This window comes from Macaca thibetana, chromosome 19, assembly GCF_024542745.1.
Source record: "Macaca thibetana thibetana isolate TM-01 chromosome 19, ASM2454274v1, whole genome shotgun sequence".
In the NCBI taxonomy this organism is placed as follows: domain Eukaryota; kingdom Metazoa; phylum Chordata; class Mammalia; order Primates; family Cercopithecidae; genus Macaca; species Macaca thibetana.
This window is the reverse complement of record NC_065596.1, coordinates 31,996,536-32,013,079: the sequence shown is the minus strand read 5'-3', so window position 1 is coordinate 32,013,079 and position 16,544 is coordinate 31,996,536. Positions and strand designations below refer to the sequence as shown.

The 16,544-nt window shown below is 44.3% G+C and overlaps 1 protein-coding gene across 1 annotated transcript; it reads left to right on the top strand.

The window, feature by feature from the left end:
* The first annotated feature begins 474 nt into the window (after positions 1–474).
* LOC126943075 (sialic acid-binding Ig-like lectin 6) lies at positions 475–16,331 on the top strand. The gene is made up of 8 exons (XM_050771429.1): positions 475–611; positions 674–1,042; positions 1,244–1,522; positions 1,719–1,766; positions 2,225–2,482; positions 3,945–4,038; positions 4,370–4,451; positions 15,493–16,331. The coding sequence occupies exons 1-8, from the start codon at positions 578–580 to the stop codon at positions 15,664–15,666; spliced, it is 1,338 nt and encodes a 445-aa protein (XP_050627386.1). The 5' UTR covers positions 475–577; the 3' UTR covers positions 15,667–16,331.
* The last annotated feature ends 213 nt before the right edge of the window (positions 16,332–16,544 follow it).

The following is a 16,544-nucleotide window of genomic DNA, read 5'->3' as shown; positions in this document are numbered from 1 at the left end:
CTCTGTGAATGAATGAATGAGTGAATGAATGAGTGGCTACCACCCACACTGCACCTGGGACCCTTCTTCCTTTCACTGCCCCAAACACTCCCACAGACCCTACAGAATCCTATATCCTGCAGGACTGACTTTCTCATGGCTTGTGATGAGGCTGTGACTCTCTGAGGCCAGCAGTGACCAGCTCCCAGGTGTAAACAGTGGGGCACAGAAAAGCACCTCAGAGTAGGAGGGCCTTAGACACGGGTGCCCCATTCCTCAGATGCCCCCGGAGGCCCTGGTCCAGGCTCTGGTGCTTGCAGGAAGCCCCGAGGTGGGAGGCGGGACACAGTCTCTGCTCCTCTGCTCTCATTTGAGCAGGTCTCTGTGGTCTCTGTGGTCTCTGGGTCGCAAGGTTTCTGTCTGCTCTGTGCAGAGGGAGTGGAGCTCCGACGGCCTGTGGCTTCTGTGGCTTCCTCTTCTGTGAATCGCCAAGATCACGCGCTCCTCCCCAGCCACCCGTTCCTCCCCGCAGTCCTTTCCCTCCACTCCCTTCCCATTCTCTGCTCACGCAGGGAGCCCAGGAAGCCTCGCCTCAGAGATGCTACCGCTGCTGCTGCTCCTGCTGTGGGCAGGTGAGTGGGCCGGGGGAGAGGGGCCGTGGGGCTGGGCCGAGCTGACCATCATGTCTCCATAGGGGCCCTGGCTCAGGAGCAGAGATTCCGGCTGGAGGGACCAGAGTCGTTGACGGTGCAGGAGGGTCTGTGTGTCCTCCTACCCTGCAGATTGCCCACTATCTATTCACCCTGGTACAGTTATTATGGCTACTGGTACTTGGAAGGGGCTGATGTTCCAGTGGCCACAAATGACCCACTTGAAGAAGTGCAAGAGGAGACCCGGGGCCGATTCCACCTCCTCTGGGATCTCAGCAGTAAGAACTGCTCCCTGAGCATCAGAGATGCCCGGAGGAGGGACACTGCTGTATACTTCTTTCAGTTGAAGCAGAAATGGCCAAATTTTGGTTATACATCTTATGTATCTTCCAAGCTCTCTGTGTGTGTGATGGGTAAGGAACCAGCTCCAGGACTGGCCATCAGGGGAAGATCATGGGGGCTGTAGGGCAGGGCTGGGACAGGACTCCCGTCCTGGGAGGTGGGTAGAATTAAGCCTGTTGGGCTCAGGGGAGGAGCTGAAGCAGAGACTGGGCTTCCCTCTGGGTGAAACCTCATACCCCGGTCCTGATCCTGCGTCCCCATCTCCTCACCAGACCTGACCCACAGGCCCAGCATCTCCATCCCAGGGACCCTGGAGTCCGGCTGTTCCAGGACCCTGACCTGCTCTGTGCCCTGGGCCTGTGAGCAGGGGACGCCCCCCATCTTCTCCTGGATGTCAGCTGCCCCCACCTCCCTGGGCCCCAGGACCACCCAGTCCTCGGTGCTCACGATCACCCCACGGCCCCAGGACCACAGCACCAGCCTCACCTGTCAGGTGATGTACCCTGGAGTCGGTGTGATCATGGAGAGAACCATCCAGCTCAATGTCTCCTGTGAGTGCTGGGCCAGGACCCCCGGGTCCCTGAGGGTGTGGGGGGACAGGGCAGGGCTGAGCCAGAGCTTAAAGTTGGGGACCTGGTCGCCAAAGAGGACAGCTCCCTTCCCTGTTTTCATGGCTCCTGAGGGGAAGGCCCCATGCCTACCGTTCCTCTTCAGGGATGTTGAGGCTGCCACCTCTTTCCACCCCAGATGCTCCACAGAAAGTGACCGTCAGCATCTTCCAAGGAAACAGCACAGGTAGGAACCAGCCTGTCCTGTTCCCTCCAGGGCTGGATGGAAGCAGAGTGGGGACTAACAAGGATCAATATGAGAAGCCAGGACTAAGGCCTCCATAGCCTTCAAAGCCCTGAACTGAATCTTTGCTCACCCCTAGCCTTTGTCACCTCATCCACAGGAGCTGCCGCACCCCTCGCACTCCCCCTTCTCTCTGACGCTGCTTGTTTTCCTACTGCCGCAGGCATCTCCGTGGTCCAGGAATGGCACTTGTTTGCCACGACGCTGTCCCCAGCCCCTGCTCCACTCTCTGCAGGGCAACCTGGGCTGCTCCAGGGAAATGGTCTGGGCTCTTCTGAAGACCTGAGGCCCCCACTTTACTAGTCTCCTCCTCAGAGCTAGTGGGGACCCCACAGGAGGAGAGGGACACCAGTGCCTTGCCCCTACACCCCATCTCTCACTCTGCACCTCTCTCCCCAAAGCCCTCAAAATCCTGCAAAACACCTCGTCCCTCCTCGTCCTGGAGGGCCAGGCTCTGCGGCTGCTCTGTGATGCTGACGGCAACCCCCCTGCGCACCTGAGCTGGTTCCAGGGCTTCCCTGCCCTGAACGCCACACCCATCTCCAATACCGGGGTCCTGGAGCTGTCGCAAGTAGGGTCTGCAGAAGAAGGAGGTTTTACCTGCCACGCTCAGCACCCTCTGGGCTCCCTGCAAATCTCTCTGAGTCTCTTTGTGCAATGTGAGTGTGGGGAGGTGTGCGAGAGTGTGGGCAGCTGGGCGAGAACTCCATAGTATTCAGAGAAGAGGCCCCTGCTAAGTCCTGTCCTCCCTCCCCAGACCCCTCACAACTGCTGGGACCCTCCTGCCTCTGGGAGGCTTAGAGTCCACACTGCAGCAGCTCCTCCCTTCACTGGAAGCTTGGGGAGGGGATGCTGGAGGAATGGGAACAGCAGCCATGGCTCTTTCACAGTCATCCCTAGCCAGCCAGTCCCTTGGCCAACAGCTCCCTGAGCCTCTGCCAGGGATTCAGCTCAAGTATCAGGCTCAGCTTTGAGGCCCAGAACATCCCAGAGCAGCTCTGTCCCAGCTGCTGCCAGGTCAGGAGTGTGCTAAGAGGTGACAGCTGGGGGAAGAGAAGCCTGGGTTCTTGTATGAGTTTGCTAGGGCTGCCATAACAAAGTATTTCAAAGTGCATGACTTAAACAATAGGGATGTATTGTCTCACGGTTCTCAAGGTCAGAAGTCCAAGATCATGCACGGTGTTAGAGTTGGTTCCTTTTGAGGCTGTGAGGGAGAATCTCTTCCATGCTCCTTCCCTGGCTTCTGGTGGTTTCCTGGGAGTCTTTGGCGTTCCTTGGTTTGAAGGAGCATTGCCTTGACCTCTGACTTAATCTTCATATGGTGGTGTGTGCGTCCACATGTGCGTCTGTGTCCACATTTTCCTTTTTTTTTTTTTTTTTTTGAGAGGAAGTCTCACTCTGTTGCTAGGCTGGAATGCAATAGTGCGATCTTGGCTCACTGCAACGTGATAATCTGACATATGCAACCTCCACCTCCCAGGTTCAAGCGATTCTCCTGCCTCAGCCTCTCGAGTAGCTGGGACTACAGGTGCTCACCACCATGCCCAGCTAATTTTTATATTTTGAGTAGAGACAGGTTTCACCATGTTGGCCAGGATGGTCTCAATCTCCTGACCTCATGATCTGCCTGCCTTGGCCTTCCAAAGTGATGGAATTACAGGTGTGAATCACTACACCCAACCCACATTTTCCCCTTTTTATAAGGACAGTAGTCATATTGGATTAGGGCTCACCCTGATCCAGGATGACCTCATTATAACTAATTACATCAGCTATGACCCATCTCCAAATCAGGTCATGCTTTCAGGTGCTGGGGGTTAGAATAGGAATTGTGGGGAGACATAATTTAACCCTAACTGCTCCAGAGAAATGAAGCTTGGAGAAGATGTTTCCAAGGCCCAGACCAGAGTGGCTGGGGACACAACGTCCTCAGTCTTGCAGTTGGGGGAAGGGGGAGTCATGGAGAGAGAAGAGGCTGGTTCCGGGTTCACAGGGCAGTGAAATGGTGAGTGACTGAGTCCTGGATTGGGGGTGGTCACATTAGTGGAAGGTGGAGAGGAATGGCTGTTGGGAGGATGTACTGGAATTGGAACTGGAGTTCACTCAAAAATCCAATTATAGGGAAACCAGAAGGTGGGGTTGGTGGTGTCCTGGGAGCAGTCTGGGGAGCTGGCACCACAGCCCTGGTTTTCCTCTGTGTTGGCTTCATCTTCAGGTGAGACTGGGCTCCAGGGAGGCACAGAAAGACTTGATGTGGGAAGGACACACAGGTGGCAGAATCTCAGAAAACCCAAGTGAAGGAAAATGGGGTGCTTGGGAAAGTCGAGACTGAGGAAAGGGAGGGTAGTGGTGGTGTGAATTACCCCGTTGACCAGCTGAGCCAAGCATGAGGTCTCTTTGAAACCATGGTTCAACTCTTGGGCTTGTGGGATCACCTGGACCTCTTCATTACTTCTGTACTCTCCATAGGGAGTGGGGAGATGGTTCTTTTTTGGGGAAAGAGGCTCCAAATAACCAGACTGAAAGGCTTGGTGCTGTTCCCTCAGAGTGAAGACCAGAAGGAAGAAAGCAGCCCAGCCAGTGCAAAACATGGATGATATGAACCCCGTCATGGTCTCAGGCTCCAGGGTGAGTGACAGAGACCTTAATTTCCACTCAGCATTATCCCTTTTGAATGCTGCCCTACGTAAGGACCCTGAGGCATTTCTTCATTAACACCTGACATTCCATGCAGTTCCACATGTGACTATTTTAAAGTTTTGATTCAGTAATAATTTAAAAAGTATTGATGTCAATAATTTAAAATAGTCACATGTGGAACTGAATCTAATAGTTCTGATGAAATATGTACTCCAGTTAATTTTCTGGAGGTATTTATGCTCCTCATATATCAGATTATCATATTTCCTGGAATATTAGCCTTTTCTTATGGCATTGATTATTGAGAAAAAGAAATGAACAAAACTTAGTCTGTGCCAGGTGCATTTAGTACAAGGAATGTGGTAGATACAAGCCCTATAGTAGACAGTCCAAATCAACCCAAAGTCATTACTGCTCATCACCATTACATTGCATTTTTCACATCAACTACAGTGTTTACTTAATGTCAACTTTATGATATTATGGAGGAGGCATACTTTACAAATAATAGAAAGCACACATTTTAAGCATCCAGTTAAATTAGTTTGGGCAAATGTACACACACTGTAACCATGTCCCCACTTAAGATAGGGAATCTTTTCATCATCCCTCCAAGTTGTCTCATTTTCTTTCCCAGTCAATGTCTCATTTCCAGCAATCACTTTTATGACCCCTATCACTATCTATTAGTTTTGTCCATTCTGGAACTTCATGAAAATGGAATCACACAATACTTACTCTATGTAACTGGCTTCTATCACTTCATTAAATATATAAATATATTAAATGTATATGCACTCAATAACAGAGCATTATTTATCAAAATAAACGAACAAAAACCAACAGAGCTGCAAGGGGAAATAGATACATCCATGGTTATAGTTGATTTGCATGTTATGGGAGTTTGCTGTACAGATAATTTTGTCACCCAGGTAATCAGCATAACACCCAATAGGTTGTTTTTCAATTCTCACCCTCCTCCCACTCTCCACCCTCAAGTAGGTCCTAGTGTCTATTGTTTCCTTCTTTGTATCTATGTGTGCTCAATGTTTAACTCCCGCATTTAAATGAGAACATACAGTATTTAGTTTTCTGTTCCTGTGTTAATTTGCTTAGGATAATGGTCTCCAGCTCCATCCATGTTGCTGGAAAGGACATGATCTCATTCTTTTTTATGGCTGCATAGTATTCCATGGTGTCTATGTACCACATTTTCTTTATCCAGCCCACCATCGATGGGTATCTAGGTTGATTCTATGTCTTTGCTATTGTGAATAGTGCTGCAATGAACAAATGCATGCATGTGTTTTTAAGATAGAATAATTTATATTCCTTTGGGTATATACCCAATAATGGGATTGCTGGGTTGAAGGGTAATTCTACTTTAAGGTCTTTGAGAAATCTCCAGACTGTTTTCCACAGTGGCTCAATTAACTTACATTCCCACTAGCAGTGTATAAGTGTTCCTTTTTCTCTACAACCTTGCCAACATCTGTTATTTTTTCACTTTTTTTAGTAATAGCCATTCTGACTTGCGTGAGGTGGTATTTCACTGTGGTTTTGATTTGCATTTCCCTAATGATTAGTGATATTGAACATTTCTTTTTTTACTTGTTGGCCATACAGAAGTCTTCTTTTGAGAAGTGTCTGTTCATATCCTTTGCCACTTTTTAAAGGAGTTGTTTGTTTTTTGCTCGTTAATTTGTTTAAACTCCTTATAGACTCCAGATATTAGAAGTTTGTTAGATGTTTGTAGTTTGTAAATATTTTCTCCCATTCTGTAGGTTGTCTTTTTACTCTGCTGATAATTTCTTTTGCTGTATGGAAGAAGCTTTCCTCTTAACCCTGATCTTTAGTTTAATTAGGTCCCATTTGTCAATTTTTGTTTTTGTGGAAACTGCTTTTGGAGTCTTGGCCATGAAATCTTTCCCAGGGCCAATGTCCAGAATGGTGTTTCCTTGATTTTCTTCTAGAGTTTTTAATATTTTACATGTTACATCTAAGGTTTTAATTCATCTTGGGTGTTTTTTTTTTTTTTACATGGTGAAAGCTGGAAGTACAGTTTTGATCTTCTGCATATGACCAGCTAATTATCCCGCACCATTTATTGAATAGGAAGTCCTTTCCTCACTGCTTGTTATTGTCAGCTTTGTCAAAGATCAGATAGTTGTAAGTTTGCGGCATTATTTCTGGGTTCTCTAAACTGTTCCATTGTTCTATGTGTCTTTCCGTACAAGTATCTTGCTGTTTGATATACTATAGCCTTGTAGCATTGTTTGAAATCAGGTAATATGATGCTTCCCGGTTTGTTTTTTTTGTTTGGGGTTGCTTTGGCTATTCATGTTCTTTTTTTATTCCAAATGAATTTTAGAGTGGTTTTTATTAGTTCTGTGAAAAATGTCATTGATAGTTCAATAGGAATAGCATTGAATCTGTAAATTGCTTTGGACAGTATGGTCATTTTAATAATATCAATTCTTCCTATCCATGAGCATGGAATGTTTTTCCATTTGTGTTGTCTCTGACTTCTTTCAGCAGTGTTTTGTAATTCTCTTTTTAGAGATCTTTCACCTCTGTGGTTGGTTAGCTCTATTTCAGGCATTTTATTCTTTTGTAGCTATTGTGATGGGATTGCATTCTTGATGTGGTTCTCATCTTTGATGTTACTGGTGTATAGAAATGCTGCTGGGTTTTGTACATTGATTTTGTATCCTGAAACTTTTCTGAAGTTGTTTATCAGATCTAGGAACCTTTGAGCAAAGACTATGGAATTTTCTAGATATAGAATCACATCTTCTGCAGAGATAGTTTGACTTCCTCTCTTCCCATTTGGATGTCTTTTCTTTCTCTCACATTATTGCTCTGGCTAGGACTTCCAGTACTGTGTTCAAGAGGAATGGTGAGAGAGGGCATCTTGTATTGTTCTAGTTCTTCCAGCTTTTGCCCATTTAGTATGATGTTGGCTGTGGTTTTGTCATAGATGGCTCTTATCATTTTGAGGTATGTACCTTTGATGCTTAGCTTGTTCAAGGTTTTTAACATGGAGGGATATTGAATTCTATCAAGAGCCTTCTCTGCATCTATTGAGATGATCATGTGGTTTTTATTTTAGTTCTGTTTATGTGATACATCATATTTATTGATTTGCAAATGTTGAACCAATCTTTAATCCCAGGAATAAAACATACTTGATTGTGGTGGATTAGCTTTTTGATGTGCTGCTGGAATTGGTTTGCTAGTATTTTGTTGAGGATTTTTGCATGTATGTTCATTAGGGCTATTGTCCTGAAGTTTTCTTTTTTCATTGTGTCTCTGCCAGATTTTTAGTATCAGAATGATGCTGGCCTCATAAAATTAGTTAGGGAGGAGTCTTTCCTTCCTGATTTTTTGAAATAGTTTTAGTAGGACTGGTACCAGCTCTTCTTTATACATCTGGTAGTATTCAGCCGTGAATCCATCTGGTTCAGGACTTCTTCTGATTGGTGGGTTTTCCTACCACTGATTCAATTTCAGTACTCATTACTTAACTGTTTGGGGTTTCAATTTCTTCTCGGTTTAATCTTGGGAGGTTTTATAATATGTTTCCAGGAATTTGTTCATTTCTTCTAGGTTTTCTAGTTTGTGGGCATAGAGGAGTTCATAATAGTTTCTGAGGGTTTTTTCTTCTTTTGTATTTTTGTGAGATTGGTGGTAATGTCCCCTTCATTATTTCTGATTGTGTATATTTGGTTATTCTTCCTTTTTTATTATCCAGATAGTGGTCTATCAGTCTTATTTATTCTTTCAGAAAACCAACTTTTGGTTTTGAAAAAGTCTTTTGTATGTTTTTTCTCACCTCCATTTTGTTCAGTTCAGCTCTAATTTTGGTTACTTCTTTACTTCTGCTAGCTTTGGGGTTGGTTTGCTCTTGTTTTTCAAGTTCCTCTAGATGTGATGTTAGGTTGCTAATTGGTTAGATATATGTAACCATTTCACTTGGGCATTTAGTGCTGAAAACTTTCCTCTTAACACTGCTTTAGTTGTGTTCCAAAGATTCTGATATGTTGTATCTTTGTTTTCATTTATTTCAAATAATTTCTTCATTTCTGCCTTAATTTCATTGTTTACTCAAAAGTCATTCAGTGGCAGATTATTTCATTTCCATTTAGTCGTATGGTTTTGAGAGATCTTCTTGGTATTGATTTCCATTTTTATTGTGCTGTGGGCTGAGAGTGTAGTTGCTATGATTTGTTTTCTTCTTTTTTTTAAATTTGTTGAGACTTGCTTTACGGTCAAGCATGTGGTCAATTTTATAGTATGTGCCATGTGCTGATGAGGAGAATGTGTATTCTGACTTTGTTTAGTGGAGGGTTGTGCAGATGTCTGTTAGATCCATTTGCTCAAGTGTCAAGTTTAAGTCCTGAATATCTTTGTTAGTATTATGCCTGGATGATCTGTTCAATACATCAGGGGTGTGTTGAAGTTTCCCACTGTTATTGTGTGGTTATCTGAATTTCTTTGTAAGTCTCTAAGAACTTGCTTTATGAATCTGGGTGCTCCAGTGTTGATACATATATACTTATGAGAGTTGAGTCTTCTTCTTGAATTGAACCCTCTATCATTATGTAATTCCCTTCTTTGTCCTTTTTGATCATTGTTGTTTTAAAATATGTTTTGTATGAAATAAGAATAGCAACCCCTGCTTTCCATTTGCTTGATAGATCTGTCTCCATCTCTCTGCTTTGAAACTATAGGTGTAATTGCATGTGAGATGGGTCTGTTGAAGATAAAATACAGTTGGGTCTTGCTTCTTTATCCAAGTTGCCACTCTATGCCTTTTAATTTGGGTATTTAGCTCACTTATGTTCAGGGTTAATATTGATATGTGAGGATTAGGTCCTGACATCATGTTGTTAGCTTGTTGTTATGCAGACTTGATTTTTGTATTTGCTCTATAGTGTCAATGATCTATGTACTTAAGTGTGTTTTTGTGGTGGTAGGTAAATGTTTTTGTGTTCATGTTTGGCGCTATCTTAAGGACCTCTTGTAAAGCACATATGGTGGTAATTAATTCCCTTCGCATTTGCTTGGGACGAAAAGGATTTTATTTCCCTTCTCTTATGAAACTTAGTTTGGTTGGGTATGAAATTCTTGATAGGAATTTCTTTTATTTAAGGATCCTGAATATAGGCCCCCCAATCTCTTCTGGCTTGCAATCTTTCTGCTAAAAGGTCCTTTATTAGCCTGATGGGATAATCTTTGTACGTGACTCGTCTCTCCTCTCTAGCTGCCTGTAATATTTTTTCTTTGGCATTGATCTTGGAGAACCTGATGACTGTGTGTCTTGGGGATGATTGTCTTATATATTATCTTAACGAGGTTCTCTGAATTTCCTGAATGTGCATGCTGACCTCTCTAGAGAGGCTGGGGAAATTTTTGTGGACAATATCCTCCAATATGTTGTTCAAGTTGCTTGCTCTCTCTCCTCTTTCAGGGATGCCAATGAGTTGTAGATTTGGTCTCTTTACATAATCCCACATTTTTTGGAGGTTTTGTTCATTTTTAAAATTCTTTGTTCTTTATTTTTGTCTGCCTGAGTTAATTTGAAGAACCAGTCTTTGGGCTCTGATATTCTTTCCTCAGCTTGGTTTATTCTGCTGTTAATACTTCTGATTGTGTTATGAAATTTTTATAGTGAGTTATTCAACTCTATCAGCTCAGTTTGGTTCTTTCTTAAGATGGCTATTTCATCTTTTATCTCTTCAGTTGTTTTACTGATTCCTTTGATTCCCTGGAATGGGTTTCTACTTTCTCCTGAATCTCAATAATCTTGATTGTCATCCAGATTCTGAATTTTTTGTCTGTTATTTTAGCCATTTCATCCTGGTTAAGAACTTTTGCTGGGGAACTAGTGTGGTCGTTATGAGGTAAGAAGACACTCTGGGTTTTAGATTTTCCAGAGTTCTTGCACTTGTTCTTTCTCATTTATGTGGGCTCATGCTCCCTTAATTGTGCTATAATTTGAGTCAGTTGGCTTTGTTTCTGGATGTTTTCGGAAGGCCAAAGCTTTGTGCAGGGTCTTTATTTGTTGCTAAATTCTTGTCCTTAGTTTCACAGTGGGGTATATTAGCAAAGTATTTTTGATGTTGAAGTTTGGATGTGATCCAACAGATGGTGCTTAAGCATAATGGCTGGCAGGTAGGCTCTTGTTCAGCCACATGAATCCTCTGTATTTCCTCACATTTGCAGCCATGCTCCCTCTCAGTGCTCTGAGAGTATGGGCTCCTCTCTCACTCAAGTGCTGGCTACAGATCTTGACTTGGCACTCTTGGGCTGCACACTACAGCCCTTTAGTGAGCCCAGGCATTTTGTTTCCTCCCCAGCTTGGAGCAGCAGGGCCAGAGACTTTGGAAGTGCCAATGATAGAGGGCTTTTTCCTTGTTTCTTGGGGCTTCATCCTAGAGGAATGCAGAGCTGCTGCCAATTGGAATAATCACCCCTGGTTGAGGCAACTGTGCTGTGAGCCCAAGCAGGTGGACTTACCCGGTGAAGAGTAATGGTTGGAGGCTCACAGGGAAGAGAGACTGGGCTTCTCTCTGTAGTGCTGTGGCATGCTGGAGGTTCCACCAAATAAATCAGGCTCTTTGTTCCTTCCCCAGCCTGAGAGCAGCAAGAGCAGTATGGCTGCAGCAGCAATGGCAGAGAGGCTGCCAGCTGCTCTGAGAGCTCCACCCCAGAAAGACAGAGAGCCACGGCCAATAGGAACTTTCATCTAGGGGTGGGGCCACTGTGCTGCAGGCCCCCCCAGAGGCCCTGCCTGGTGAAGAGCGGGGAGTAGGGGGCCCACAGGGAAGCGAGTCTGGGCTCCTTTCTGTATGGTGGTTGCAGTGTGTTGGAGGTGCCAGCAAAGTGATCAAGGTCGTTATTATTTTCCCAGCCTGAAGGCATCAAGGGCAGTACCACTGCAGTGGCAATGGCAAAGAGGCTGTGGGTTGAACCTGGGATATCCTCCCCAGAGAAACACATAACTGCCACCAACTCAGGTGGGGGCAGGGCAGCTGTGCTAGGGGCCCAGGTCAGGAGGTCCTTCTCAGTGAGGAATAACGGGGCAGGGACCCACGCTGAAACAGTCTGGCTGCTTTTCCATAAAGCAGTTCCAGTGTGTTCCATAAAGCAGGGCCAGTGATAGCCCTTATGCTCTTTTCTCCTTCTCCAGCCTCAGGGGAGTAGGAGTGGGACCTGTGGAGGCAAAAAAAAAAAAAAAAAAAAAAAAAAAAAACAGCAGGCTTGTCTGTTACCTCTGGGAGCCCTGTCCCAGAGAAATGGAGAGCTGCTACTGGCCCGAGTGCTCAGGCAGCAGTGGGGTGGCTGTGCTGGGATCCCAGGCCAGTGAACTTTGTCTAGTGAGTTGTAGCAGAGGTGAGGTCTGCAAACCATTTGCTCCTCAGCCCCATAAATGTGGTCTCTACCCTGAGGGCATGTGAGAGAACCTGGCCTCTCTTGGTGGTGGAGCTATGATACTGGTGCCCAGGTGCTCATAGGTCCAAGGCCCTTGGGACTCCACATGGGCCTGAGCAGTAGCTCTGCCCAGTCTCCACACAGCTCTCCATGTCAGTCTGGAGGCCTCAGGGGGAGCTCTCATGCCCAGGATTACAAAGGTCCATGGCAGAAGTGTGGGTCCTTGCGGGCTGTCACTCATTCACTGTTTCCCCGCGGCGGGGAGCCTCCTTTGACCCCATGCCAATCCTGGGTACAGAGCTACCTTGTCTCATTTTTCTCTGCACTCTGGGTCATGTTGCTTCCTTGATGAATCTCAACGTGTCCTTCTGGACAGTCTAGTTGGAGAGCTAATGTCTACTTGCTATTCTATCTCCTCTCCATTAGAGTGGTGCACACTCTATAGTCAATTTTTTAAAAACTCTTATCTCAGTCACTGGTAGTACACGTACATGAAATATCAGTCTACCATGGTGAATGTTACATGTGCAATTGCAAAGAATGTGTTTTCTGAAGATACTGGATGTAGTAGTCTACAAATGTCAATTAGGTCAAGTTATTTTACACTAGTGTTCAAGCTTTCTATATCCTTAGTGATTTTCTGTCTGCTTACTTTTACAATTTATTTGTTAAATCATGCTCTGTGATTGGTTGCATATGCACTTAGGATTTTTATATCTTTTAATGAATTGGCTTGTTTATCATTATGAAATGTCTTTATTTCTGGTAATATTTCTTTTCCTAAAATACACTGTCTGATTTAATATTGCCACTCTAGTGTTCTTAATATTAGTGCTTATTTGTTATGTGTTTTCTCTCCTCTTACTTTTAACACATTTGTGCCGTCATATGTATTGTGTCTGTCTTACAGATATCACAACGTTTATTCTACCTATTTTATCAAGTCTGCCAATATCTTCCTTTTAACTGGAGTGTTTAGACCATTTATATTTAATGTGATTATTTATTTGGCTCAGTTTAATTCTACCAGATTGCTCTTTGCTTTACATTTATATTTGTCCTTTTATATTTATCACCCTTTTTTGCCTTTTTGGTAGTTTTAAAATATTACTACCTTTTTTTTTTTTTTTTTTTTGAGACAGAGTCTCGCTCTGTCACCCAGGCTGGAGTGCAGCGGCGGGATCTCAGCTCACTGCAAGCTCCGCCTCCCGGGTTAACGCCATTCTCCTGCCTCAGCCTCTGGAGTAGCTGGGACTACAGGCGCCCGCCACCTCGCCCGGCTAGTTTTTTGTATTTTTTAGTAGAGACGGGGTTTCGCCGTATTAGCCAGGATGGTCTCGATCTCCTGACCTCGTGATCCGCCCGTCTCGGCCTCCCAAAGTGCTGGGATTACAGGCTTGAGCCACCGCGCCCGGCCGATATGTTTCTATTTACCGATATACTTTTCACTGCTTACATTCCACAGCTTCTTCGCATAGGTAGCGATTTTGGTGGCATACTAGACATTGTGTTATATTGTTGATTATCTGGATATTTTAATCTTCCTTTAAAAATTGTGGAGCTTTGTTCTCAAATGCAGTTAATTTATTAGTGGATCGTCTAGGCCCAGTCAAAGATTTTTATAAAAGCTTTGGTAGGGTGACTTTCTATTTGCCTTCATTCCAGCTTTCTCATAGCTGTTCCTTCTCCAGCAGCATGTACCCAGGCTTTCAGCCTTTCACTGTGTGCACACAGCTTAGTATTCAGCCAAAGATTCAAGGGGACCTCTATGCATACTTTCTGGAGTTCTTTCCCTGTGTAGTTGTTTCTCTCTGTACTCTGCTCTACAAATTCCACCCACACCATTCCCACTTGAACTGCAGTTGCTGCCTCCACAGTTTCCTAAGATTCTTGGGTTCCTCTTGGATTTATCCTCCACATACTGCAGTTTGGAAATTGTCATTTGATCATGGGACTCACCTCATTGGTTTCCTTTCTTTCAGATGTTACAGTCCTGGGCTGCCTGTTTGCCTTGTAAAACACTTATGTCACATACTATGTATAGTTTTCTAATTATGCTGGGAGGGTGCCAGTTACTCTACCATAGCCTGAATGAGAACTGACCAAGAATAATTCAAGTCATAATTCCTGTTGTTCAGACCCTCAGGAAAAACTGGTGCTAGGGGAGGTAATACCTAGACTGTCTTCCAAAAATCTGGGATGTGTGGATGGGGGAAGGTGGCAAGGGGAAGGCCAGGGAGAGACAATTTCCACCTATTCTTTTCTTCATTCAGTAGGACTTTTGTGCTGATCTGCCATTTCTCCTACAGAAATTCACACCTTTAGTTTCGGACTTTGCCACTGGTTTGTGTAGCAAGAATGCAGGCAGGAAAATATTATCCCAATGATAGAGGAAAGACATGAGCAGAATATAAATCTCATTTCTGTAACCATTCACCCACTGTCACCAATGCCTCCCTGAACACACACACACACACACACACACACACACACACACCCCCTAGTATAAAATATTTTGTTTCCCCAGAGATTTCCCACTTTTTCTTATTTGCTCATTCCATAATTTCTTATATTGCCTCTTGGTTTATTTGGAGGGACAACACAGCTAGTGTGTGTTAAATCCCCACCTTGTTGGGAATCATTACATAATTTCTTTACCATGCTTTACTTTCAAGTTTTCAGAGGTGTTGGAAAGAGAAGGTATAGGAGAGGGTGTCCGGTGGCCTGTTCTGCAGGACCCGGTCTCTGCTCTGTCCTCTAGTACCTGTCTAGGAACCAGATATGCCACTCCTGCCCCTGTTTTATATTTCAAAATATCTGCTATCATGAATTAAAAATGTGATTTTGTTTCTGTTTTTAACTAACTTCATCTCATAGGAAACCACACTGCCTACTATCTGGGACCGTGTCTGCTTTCTTCATGGCTTAACGTATAGCACATGTCACATGACCCACACAATCAGCTGGTTCTGAGTCCTGCTCAGTGGTGCATGTGTGTAGATGTGTGTCTTTAGGCAATATGTGGAGCCTCTCTTAGCCTCAGTGTTCCTGTTTGTAAGATGAATGTCATCATGGAATCCACTCCAAAGCATTTTTTTGAGAATAGAATATGACTGATTAATGTAAACACTCACTAAGGGCTGGCCAATCTTAATTATTAAATATTTAAAAATAAATGAATGCAGTGGACATGGTGACTCATGCTTGTAATCCCAGCACTTTGGGAAGCCAAGATGGGTGAATTCCCTGAGCCCAGGGGTTCAAGACCAGCCTGGGCAACATGGTGAAACTCCATCTCTACAAAGATTAGCCAGGTGTGGTGCATGCCTGTAGTCCCAGCTACACGGGAGGCTGAAGCAGGAGGATCATTCGAACCCAGGTGTTCGAGGCTGCCTGAGCCGTGATCGTGCCACTGCACTCCAGCCTGGACAACAGAGCGAAACCCCGTCTCAAAAATAAATAAAATAAAATAAAATAATACATGAATGGATAAATAATAAAGTTGCATCAGTTCTACTCCTTTTCTGATCCTTGGCTGCTATCTTTGAGAACCTATTGTCCAGCCCTGAATCTTTTCTTTTCTTCCATTCAGGGTCATCAGCACCAGTTCCAGAGACGCATAGTTTCAGACCACCCTGCTGAGGCTGACCCCGTCTCAGGAGATGAGCAGGAGCTCCACTATGCTTTCTTACGCTTCCATAAGGTGCAGCTTCAGGAACCAGAGGTCACCAACACTGAATACTCAGAAATCAAGATACGCAAGTGAGGAATTGTCCAAAGCCATAACCTTGATTGGAGACAACATGGCACCTCTCAGTGTATTGGTTACTAGGGCTGCCGCAGCAACGTACCACAGACTGAGTGATGTAAACACAGAACTTTATTTTCTTACAGTTTTAGATGTTAGAGGTCTGAGAACAAGGTGTTATCAGGGTTGGTTCCTTCTAAGGCCTCTCTTGTGTCTTCACATGGTCTTACCTCTGAGTGTGTTTATGTCCTAATCTTCTCTTCTTATAAAGACACTAGTCATATGGGATTAGGGCTTCTCTATGACCTAATTTAAATAAATTAACTATTTAAAGACCCTCCAAATACAGTAACCTTCTGAGATATTGAGATTTAAGACTTTCAACATATGAATTTTAGAAGGGAACAACTTAGCCCATAGCACTGTGTCCAATTTTTTTAAAAATTAATATTTTTGTTGTCAATGGACTATATAAATTCCTTAGTATATATGGCAGATCACAGGACTTCTGTCCAAGAGAACTGAGTTCAACTCTATCTATGCCAGTTACTGAGCAAGTCACTTTTTCTGCCTGCTCTGTAAGGCAGGGAAATAATTTCCATCTAACCAGATTATTGTGAAAGGTCAAAGAAAGCATACAGCTAACATACAGCTTTGTCAGCTGTAAAACAGCTAATGAAGGCCCTGACACAAAGTTTTTCATAAAGTCTGTATATTATTGTAAATAAATGCCTTGTATCTGACTTTGGTTAGCTGTTTTTTGTTGTTGTTGTTTGTTTGTTTGTTTGAGACGGAGTCTTGCTGTGTCACCCAGGCTGGAGTGCAGTGGCACGATCTCAGCTCACTGCAAGCTTCGCCCCCTGGGTTCACGCCATTCTCCTGCCTCAGCCTCCCAA

Excerpts from the sequence above, each read along its gene's own strand:
- LOC126943075 (XM_050771429.1), top strand. The coding sequence starts at position 578 with ATGCTACCGCTGCTGCTGCTCCTGCTGTGGGCAG. Across the intron at positions 1,767-2,224 it reads CTTCCAAGGAAACAGCACAG|CCCTCAAAATCCTGCAAAAC; the intron begins GTAGGAACCAGC and ends CTCTCCCCAAAG. Across the intron at positions 4,039-4,369 it reads TGTGTTGGCTTCATCTTCAG|AGTGAAGACCAGAAGGAAGA; the intron begins GTGAGACTGGGC and ends CTGTTCCCTCAG.